General features: G+C 50.6%; 3 protein-coding genes across 3 annotated transcripts; 2 read left to right on the forward strand and 1 right to left on the reverse strand.

Annotated features, from left to right (window-relative positions):
• Positions 1–809: 809 nt before the first annotated feature.
• NCS54_00325300 (NACHT domain-containing protein) lies at positions 810–2336 on the forward strand (the record flags this gene model as incomplete). Its single annotated transcript, XM_053148834.1, has 1 exon — positions 810–2336. The coding sequence occupies one exon, from the start codon at positions 810–812 to the stop codon at positions 2334–2336; it is 1527 nt and encodes a 508-aa protein (XP_053004809.1).
• Positions 2337–3267: 931 nt separating this feature from the next.
• On the forward strand, positions 3268–7972 carry NCS54_00325400 (Hypothetical protein; the record flags this gene model as incomplete). Its single annotated transcript, XM_053148835.1, has 7 exons — positions 3268–3339; positions 3391–3432; positions 3480–3594; positions 3644–4257; positions 4304–4774; positions 4897–5000; positions 5059–7972. 7 exons carry the CDS (start codon positions 3268–3270, stop codon positions 7970–7972), a joined length of 4332 nt encoding a protein of 1443 aa, XP_053004810.1.
• A 161-nt stretch (positions 7973–8133) lies between these two features.
• Positions 8134–9264, reverse strand: NCS54_00325500 (Hypothetical protein; the record flags this gene model as incomplete). The annotated part of the gene is made up of 1 exon (XM_053148836.1): positions 8134–9264. The coding sequence occupies one exon, from the start codon at positions 9262–9264 to the stop codon at positions 8134–8136; it is 1131 nt and encodes a 376-aa protein (XP_053004811.1).
• Between the last annotated feature and the right edge of the window lie 785 nt (positions 9265–10049).

Genomic DNA, 10049 nt, shown 5'->3' on the forward strand with positions numbered 1-10049 from the left:
ATCTTTGAAGACATACTGGAGGCTCTGAAGGACCACGAAGTTTGCTGCGTACTTGATGCTCTGGACGAATGCGATGAGGTATCGTTATCATCACTCTTATTCAAGATCCAAAGCTTGTTCGAGCCGGACCAAAAGTCCGCTCGGGCTCACAGCTTGAAACTCCTCGTTACGAGTCGAGAGCAGCCAGAATGCTTGCCAGCCACACTCTCTGCATTCCCCCATATCACTCTTGGTCTGCTTGAACACGACATCCAACTATCTCCGACCAAATCTCCCACCTGGCCAAGGCAAAGGGAATCGAAGGCTTGCCTCTTTGTGAGTATATCGAACATGCCTTTCGAGAACGCACGGGAGGCACCTTTCTGTGGGTCAGTTTCATGGCTCGCGATCTGGAGGACAAGACTGTGAAGGGGATTGAAAATACTCTTACGCAACTCCCCCGCGATCTTCCTGAAGTGTACGAACAGATTCTGTCAAAGATAAGCCCCGAGAGCAAGACAGAAATGGGCAGTATGTTGACTTGGCTGTTGTTTGCGTCACGCCCATTGATGGTTGTCGAACTCTGTGATGCGGTCCAGATAGAGCCCACTCTTTATCTAACCAAGGGACAAGTCTGTCTGGATTATATCCAATCTTGTGGGCATCTACTTCAAGTATCTACTGGAAGACCACTGAATGGCAGGGGCTACCGAGTCAACCAGCTTCCATCACTTATCCCGGTGAACACCAAGATGACATAACTGAACTCGGAAGAACCAGGCGCTTGTTTATACGTTAGCTTTGTGCACCAGAGTGTCAAAAACTTTCTCATGAGCCATTCCTCCGGACTCGCAGCCATAAATGGCGCTGTGGGCTCGAAGAAGGCACACGCCAACATCACAAATCGCTTGGTATCTCTCCTCATGATGGACCGTCCTTTCAGCCGGTTATATGGCGCCGCCAAGAATTTGCCTCTTTTGCCCTATGCAGTTTTCGACTGGGACTATCACATGCGAGAGCTGGGCACCGATTTTTTGTCTGTCCTGAATGAGCACAAGGACTTCTTTCGCAGAGTTTCAGAGGCGAGGAATAGGTGGTGGACTTGGTATCACTTAGAGTATCCTGGCCAGAAGCCACTCAAACATGTACCTCTACTTCACGTGGCTTGCGTTACTGGCCTTTTCCACCTGCTGGAGTATGCTCTTATGAAGAGGAATACGCTACTTGGGCTGCTTCGATCAAGAGAGGTGAATCGGGTCTGGGGCTATGGCCAAGAAACACCACTCCACCTTGCGGTGAAGCAAGGGCAGGATGGAATGGTTCACTTACTACTGAAGTACGGAGCAGACGTATCCATTAAGAATGCCCGTGGCAGGACGGCTCTCGATAGTGCTGCGTTCCTCGGACCGTACTCCATCTTTCTTCTCCTGACAGCGTCAAGAACCAGTCGAGAGACTATCGAGGCCGATGTCAAGTCTTCGATTTCTGATTATCATCGGGAAACTCTTCTACATACAGCCGCTAGAGGAGGCCATCAAGAAATTTGTCGAGAATTGGTTGAAAAATGGCACTACGACATCGAGACCAAGGACGAGGATGGCTTCATGCCGTTGCTGGTGGCCCTTCGATGCCAGCATTTAACCCTGGCCAGCTTTCCCGTGAAGCATCTCGGGGCCAAGACAACGCCGCGCATCAAGATTCTCGAATCTGCTTTCAATCCGGCAGAGGGGTTTACGACCAGCGAGGCTCTCGAGTCTCTTTCTTCGAACCTGTGTGTCGACATCAACGCGACAGACGAGGACGACAATGCCCTTTTCCACCAGCCATATTCTTCCGCGCTCTTCATGATCGAGGAATGCATCGCTGCTGGATTCGACTTTAACAAACGTAATCAAAAAGGAGAGACGGTCCTTCATCGCAACTTTTGGCTGTCGGCGACCAACGGGCGCTTGTGCCTGGTGTTGAAGGAGTCACATCTCGACACCAACGCTCGAGACAATCAGGGCCGAACACCGCTTCATTCCTTGGCCGCCATTGCTGGATATCCCGACCAAATACCTTGGAATTTGGCCCTTAGCAACTTGGTTGTGCTGCTTGACTTTGGCGCTGATCGAAGCCTGATGGACGCCCACGGGAGAACACCATCTGAGCTTGCTGCCGAGTACCTCAAACAAGGGTCGGATGAGATCTACATAGAGGAGGGAATTGACTCCCCTGATGAGATTGACGAGATGCCGTACACCATGTCGATGATTGTCGAGCTATTGTCGAGGTATGCGACTGCGCCGGTGGATGTGCGGGTGGTAGATCATTTAGGCGAGGATATGGGAAATGGCGATCAACCTGCTGCGACGTGAACAGAAGCTAATGATAATTGCCTCGATGGCGCCTTTGTTCACTCTTTGCCAAGTGGAGGTCGGTGGTCGGGTGCTCACTATCAATGTCTTGCCTCTCAATTGAACCAGCTGACCTAGACATTAAAAAGAAACGTCGTGTTTTCGTATAATCTTTACAAACCAAGACTTTCATCGTATAATCGTGAAAACTCGGCCTAATAACCAACCCACCTATGATGAAAGACCCGTTCGTTGGCAGGGATACAGCCATGTGCCCCTCGTGTAGCCAGATGACGCCAAATCCGGACCCTGAGTTCAAGCCACGGGGTCAGCCCTGGCGGGTTCTAGAATTCACGAATCATGAGCCCTGAGTGATGGTGACACCGACTCCACCGGGCGAGTCTCATCGCCGGGGTTACCGGGGACTTTACTGGGGATCACGTCGAGGTCCTTCCACTCAAGGAACGGGCAGCAACGGATCCGTGATCCCTGTGACCGTTTTCGACATGTCTCATCATGCAAGACACTTCTTATGGCCGGTTGCTCGGTGGGAACGTCTTCTTGGCGCTGACACTCGAGTGGACGGTACTTATTTGGGAATACGAACCCGTAGCCACGCGCCCAATGGAACACGAGCGAGATCTTCAAAAAGCAGCCGCTAACCCGTTCCTGGGCCCTGTCAGACGCGAACCGGCGGATGGCTTGAATAGGGGTCCCCTCCTCCTCAGCGGCCGACACGGTCAGGTTGACAATAATTCCCCGACCCCTCCGCTGACGGTTGTTCTTTGATCATTCGTTTTTCTGTCTCTTGAACATTCCTGTCTATCGTTTTCCTAGACGTAACACATCTTTACCATATGTTTGCTGTGCTTCCAAGTGTACAGCTTAAACCACTCGCTCATCTCGTTTAATTTCCCCCTAATCAGCACCGGCTCGGCCGGATCTTACAATAATGCGCGCAACCTCTCACGTGTTGACAGGCCTGGCTCTGCTCTCTGGCGCGTGGGCCAAAGTAAAGTATATCGTATGTGCAGAGCTGGCCTTGATTTTGAGTCTTTCGCTAACCACTTGACAGGGTGTTGCTATCCCCGGTATTGACTTTGGCTGTGATATCGATGTAGGTGCTTTTCTTAGCTGCATGAGCTTGCGACTGACGTGCAGTAGGGCAGCTGTCCTCTTGACACAGCACAGTTCCCTCTCGCTTCTCATACACACGGAGATGGCGAAGGACAGATGAAACATTTTGTTGAAGACAGTGGCCTCAACACTTTCCGTCTTCGTAAGTTATCTCAAACTGTTGACTCGCTCCTGTTGTTAACATGCCTCAGCAACAACATGGCAATTCCTCCTCAACGAACAAGTAGGCGGCAAGCTAGACGAAGAAAAATTCGGACAATACGATCAACTCATGCAAATATGTCTCGACACTGGCGCCTACTGCATGATTGACGTGCACAACTTTGCACGCTACGATGGTGGAATCATCGGTCAGGGCGGTCCCTCAGACGAAGCCTTTGCCGATCTCTGGAGTCAACTCGCCGAAAAGTACGCCAAGGAGGAAAAGGTCATGTTCGGGCTGATGAATGAACCTCATGATCTGGATGTTAATCTCTGGGCAAAGAGTTGTCAGGCGGCTGTTACGAGTATCCGAAAGGCTGGGGCAAAGTCGCAGATTATTCTGCTGCCTGGAACAAACTTTACGAATGTCGAGACGTTTATTACGACGGGGAGCGCAGATGCTTTGGCTGCTATCAAGAATCCTGATGGCAGCAAGGATGGGTTGATTCTGGATCTCCACAAGTATCTGGATATCAACAATTCTGGATCGTTTGAGGAGTGCACGACCGACAACGTTGAGGCCTTCAAGGCCATGGCGGATTGGTTGAGGGAGAACAAGCGCGTGGCCATCATTTCAGAGTCTGGAGCGTCTATGGATCCTTCGGTAAGCACCTTTATCTGAATCTGTTTTCCCAAGCTAACTGGTATAGTGTATGGAAAAGTTCTGCGCCCAGAACGAGTTCATCGCAAAGAACTCTGACGTCTACATCGGTTTCGTTGGCTGGGGAGCTGGCAGTTTCAAATACGACTACGTCCTGACTCTAACACCAATTAAGTCTGGCGATGGATACGAGGACAACAAGTTGATGAAGCAGTGTATCCTTGATCCTTTCATCAAGAACGCCCCTTCAGTCACCACGACTTCGACCTCAACAAAGACAACCATGGTCAAGACGACATCAACCAAGCCCCCTAAAAGCACAGAAACCGAGACCGAAACTTCCAAAACCGAGACCCTCGACTCTTCATCCACAACAACCGAAGAGGCATCGTCCTCTTCTACAGCGCAGATATTCAAGGAGGGAGATGGAAAAGAAGCAGAAAAGGAGGCGTCGACAAGCAAACCAGAGGAAGATGATGACTCTGGTGCTTCACGGAGCAGGGACATGTTTACAGGCGGAGTAATAGGTTTGGCGGTTTTTGCGTTATTTCATGCATGGTGACGTGTTCACCCCATAGTAGATAGATGTGCATTGTAAGCGAGTATTATAGATAAATAGCACTACCCCTGATGATAGACTAGGGCTTATTCTTACGGTATTCCTTCTTCCTTCCACCTTCACGGCCAGAATCCAACATGGCTGACCATAATGGTCCCTCGGAAGAGGCTAAGCCTGTGGCGACAAGGTGATTAGCAAACAACATCCGATCTGACGACGTGGTGATAATCTAACCTTGGCGTCAGCAACAAATCCTTCGAGTATCCATCGAAACTAAAGTCGGGAGAGTACTTGCCCGAAATCCCAGATGAGACTGAGCTTTTCGCTCTCAAAGACGCCCTGTCCAAGGGCTTCAACCCCAACACAGTCTGGTTAGAAGAAGACGTGCTGGAGACCTTCAAGGTGCGGGATGATGAGTCGGCATCTAACGATAGGATGGAATGGAAGTGCTGGAACACACCTCTTCACCGCTCTCTGCGCTGCTTCGACTTTGAATCTGCCCGGCTTCTCGTTCAGCACGGGGCTGATGTCAACCTGCTCAACTCATACGGATTAACGGCTCTCCAAGAATCTATAGAGCGTCAGAACGAGGGAGCTGTCAAGTTTCTCGTCAAGCATGGTGCAGATCTCGACAAGGATGAGGCGGGAGACAGGGTTCCGCTGCGTAGGGCACTAGCCTCGGGGAATATTGACATTTTTCGTCTACTGATTGAAGGTGGTGCTGATTTGGCTGCTTCTTCTCATTTTGAGTGGTCAATCGTGGATCTGGCTATTCTTGCACAGCATCAGGTGGCTCTGGATATCCTCTTACTTCGCGATCCAGAGCTGAAGCCATCTCCTTTACTCTCTAACAAGTTGAGAGATGGAGGAGAGGTCACACCTGCAGCAGCCAGAGAACTGCTTGCTGTTGCCACAAGCAGGCAGTTCCTCCCTTCACGGGAGTTGTATGAGGTATACAGCCAGGTGATGCTGTCGATGAAGGATATTCACCAAACAGGTGATATGAGCTTTGTCGACAGTGTTTATCAAGCTCTATACGAAGCTGCTGGCATCACAAGGCCGACAAAGCGAGAAACCTTGTGTGAACAGTGCTCGTCTTTCCAGTCCCGCGTCCTAGGTGTACGCTTCCGTGGTAAAGAAGAAGAATCAACCATTTCATTCCAGATTCATGGCAGCCGAGATGAGCTCAACGAGTGTGCCAAGACCTGTCGGCTCTGCGGCCTGGCTGCAGATCTGTTGGACAATGCAGAAAAGGAAAACCCGGAAGACATGTCGGACGAAATGAACAAGTTGGGCTTGTCTGAAGGAGCGTCATATGCATCACATATCAACTTTACACTCTGTGATCAGTGGGGTGAGACCGTCCTTGTTGTTCGGGATTCAAAGATGGAACTCGAGGGAAACTTGGGAGGTGATTCGGTTTCTGAGAGACTCGTGTTTGACTACCATGAGACTCCAGGGGAGGATACCACTACAGGTTCTCCGCAAGCAATTAATGTCGCGCGAGAATGGCTTCACCAATGCAGGGACGCGCCGGGGCATGCTATTTGCCAGCAATCCTACCAGCGAGGAGATTCAAACAAGACTCTGCCGGTACGGGTGCTGAACTTGACAGAGGAGGGATGTGATCCTTACCTGATAGAAGGAAGAGCCATGGATGGTCCATACTGCGCAGTTTCGTACTGCTGGGGCGACCTGGGCACTACCAACACAATCACCACAAAAGCAAATTTCTCGCAGTACCTGGACGGAATCCCAATGGACACTCTCCCGACATTTATACAAGAAGCTATCCAAACGGCTAGATCCCTTGGGTACCAGTATCTATGGATCGACGCCCTGTGCATCATCCAAGATGACGACCAAGATTGGGACCGAGAGGCGTCCAAGATGAGCGACGTCTACTCCAATGCCGACTTGACAATCTCAAGCCTGGTAGCAAAAGACTGCCACGATAACCTATTTCAGCCTCGAATGCTAAGAATCGCTCAGCCTGTGCCCCTGAATTATTGGCTTCCGAAGTCCCAGCGGCCAGAGTGGAAACCAGGAGTTGTCCATCAACAAGCCATGTTTCCTTTCTGGACGTTGTCGACCGAGTCTGCTCCGGGAGGGTTCTCGCTTCCGGGTAGAGTCACTGTCAATGGACCCATCAGCGCACGTGGATGGATTCTACAAGAACAGCTCCTGAGCACGAGGGTGCTGTACTTTGGCCCCGGCTACCTCTACTGGGAATGTCTCTGCGCCATGAGCGTCGACGCAGACCCAAGTACCTCCATCATGTCAAGGTTTGCAGGCGATTTCGCAGCATTTGACGTGAACCAAAGAGCTCATCTGAAATGCACCATCAAAGGGATGCCTTCTCCAGCGACGGATGATGACCTACAAGATAGCCCCTATTCCGTCTGGCAGGCCCTCCTCAAAGAGTTTACCTCAAGGAGTCTATCCAAGTCTTCAGATCGCATTCCTGCAGTCCTAGCCCTTGCCAAATCTTTAGAGAAGACAGTGGAGGGCGAGTTTATAGGTGGAATTTGGAAGGGCGCTAGACTGCTCGAGAGCCTCTGCTGGAAGTCGCAAGAAAAGGACAATCAAAAACCCGGAGCACCTTCATGGTCTTGGGCTTCTGTTGGGGGGCAGGTGGACTTTAACTATCTCAGCCGTGAAGCGTTTCATGAGCCAGTCCCAATGGCAACCGTTGTATCAGTTGATGTTGAAGCAAACCAAGCACAGAGCCATGTCTCGGGATCAGTGACTCTCAGAGGTACCTTGCACTGGAAAAAGATTACACCATCCTCTGACGAAGACGCAAAGAGCCCGTTTGCTGCCATTGATGCCCTTGACCGTCAGGCTGACTTGACCGAGCACTGCTACGCCTTCGATCTGGTTGCCTTTGAAAAAGGGCCTTTGTACGAATGGCATGGCCGGTCGATGTGGTCTGATGTAGGAGGGCGGCCGCCGAGCGTGATTCGTCTGCTGCTGCAGCCTGTTGATCAAGCTGGTGATTCTCATGTGTTCAGGAGGGTTGGGATATCTATGGAGCATGGGGATGAACGGCAGAGACTAGATGACTTGAGGGCACCTAGGAAGGGTGTGGGACCGCCTACGGGTGCATGGACTCATATTGAGTGGTCCAAGATGGATCAAGTGATTACTATAGTTTGATACGCCTAGAGATGAAAGAAATACTTGAAGCAGCGGGTTGATGTAAAGGTGAGGGCCATGTAATACAGTTACTAGAGAATATATGTATTAGATCTCTGGGTGACATTTGAGGTTGAGCTGAGATGAGACGTATTATCTGATTATTACAAATTTCCTAGTACTTATATCAACGGGACCTGCTGTGTTGAGCAGTGAATACCCCCGCCCAGCTTTGGAACCGTGTTGATATCAACCTGGACAACCTCGCGGTCCGGGAAACATTTCTTGAACAGCTCCAGCGCATCGCCATCTGCCTGTCCAACACCAAAGCGAGGAATGATGATGCCGCCATTTACCAAAAGATAATTGGCATAAGAAGCAACAGTTTCGAAAAAGTGCTCTCCACGCAGGTCTTTAGGATGAGGTTCGGCAACCTCGATGATTTCGATTCGATTTCCAGAGGCGTCTGTTGCGCTTTCCAGCGTTTCCCTTGCTTCCTGGTACGCTTCCACGAGGACCTTGTCAGCAGTCTCTGGCATGCGGCCCAATAACACCTTGCCAGGCGAGATGAATCTGGCCAACGCGTCAATGTGGTAGTCGGTCATCTCGTAACCCTTGATTCCACGAAGCCAGATTGTCTTGTCAATGCCCAGATACTCCTTGAACTGCGCCTCAATGTCACTCTTTGACAGACCAGGATTTCGATTCGGGTTGATAATGGCACTTTCGGTGGCGAGAAGCGTTCCTTGGCCGTCAACTTCGAACCCTCCTCCTTCAGCACGGAAGCCAGCAGTGAAAACATCAACGCCCATGTCGTTCAAGATACCCGACGCAACTTCTTCATCACCTTGGCTCTCAAGCTTGTCGCCCCAGTAGTTGAAGCTTAGACTGAGGCCCGCTCGGGAATCATCACAGAGGTTCTTGACGATGATGGGTCCCGTGTCGCGAACCCAGAGCTGGCTCGCATCCAGGGGACGGACGGTGACGTTGCCAGATACCGTGTCTCTGGCCTTTTCCACGTTTTGAGGCTTCGTGAACATGGTGACGGGTTCGAAGCGAGCAATGGCATTTGAGATGGCCGAGATTTCTGAACGAGCGTCGCGTAGAATGGCTTCGTCCGGGATAGAGGCGAAATCAGGCCACACGGTGATGGTTTGAGAGTGCTTCGCCCATTCTGGAGGCATGTAGAACTTCGCCTTGGGCGGTTGGGTGTTGGAGGTAGTTGAAGACAACCGAGCTTCAGGGGGAGCCTTTGTTCTGAGCGGCGTGCATGATGCAATGCCGCCTCGCTTATAAACAAGGTTTCTGAGCATGGCTGAAAATAATGATTTGCTTCTCTTGATGTGATGGCTTGTTAAAGAGAAGTGTTTTAGAGCAAAAGGCCTTGGAGCACTTTAAATGTCAAGAAACAGTTCAAGTTCGTCGGAGGCGGTTGCTTCTCTTCGGGATGTGATTCTCGCCAAGTGGAGGGGAATGAAACATGGCGTCGGGATCTGGTTTCGAAGTCAGACATTTTAGAGTTTATATTGCATATCCTGAGCTTCGCTATCTGACTATGTGGCTAGAGGCAGTACTGGGGTTGTCAACATGGCCAGTGCCTCGTAATCATACAGTTTGTCCAACCCTGCCACGAGAATCATAAGATGGGCTGAATGGATCTCGCCGTTAGTAATGGTCAAAGCCTCCGGGACCCGTTGGTAACACCAGGATTCGAGTGGGCTTACCATGTCTAACGTCAGTTCTGGTACGAGCCGCCACTCCGATTTTACTGTTCATTGGTTGACTCCCACTCTTCTCTGTGTTCGTAGGGATAATGGCTGCTATTGGAACTTGATCAGCCGTTTCTAACAACTTGCGCTACGGCCATAACTGGTAAATGTGCCGCAATGTTTTGTTATCATCAATGGCGATTCTGAAAGAGGCAATTGTACCGCATCGACTCAGCACATTGACTCATGTCGGTGGGGCCATATACACACCCTTGCGAGCCTTGGTTTTAAAGCTCCTGATTCGCTAATTCGTAACAAAGGCTCTCATGTAGTCTATTGACTCGATACGGTAACTCGATCTTCATTAGGCAAGACAGAATCATGTCACC

Source organism: Fusarium falciforme, chromosome 2, assembly GCF_026873545.1.
Source record: "Fusarium falciforme chromosome 2, complete sequence".
NCBI classification, from domain to species: Eukaryota; Fungi; Ascomycota; class Sordariomycetes; order Hypocreales; family Nectriaceae; genus Fusarium; species Fusarium falciforme.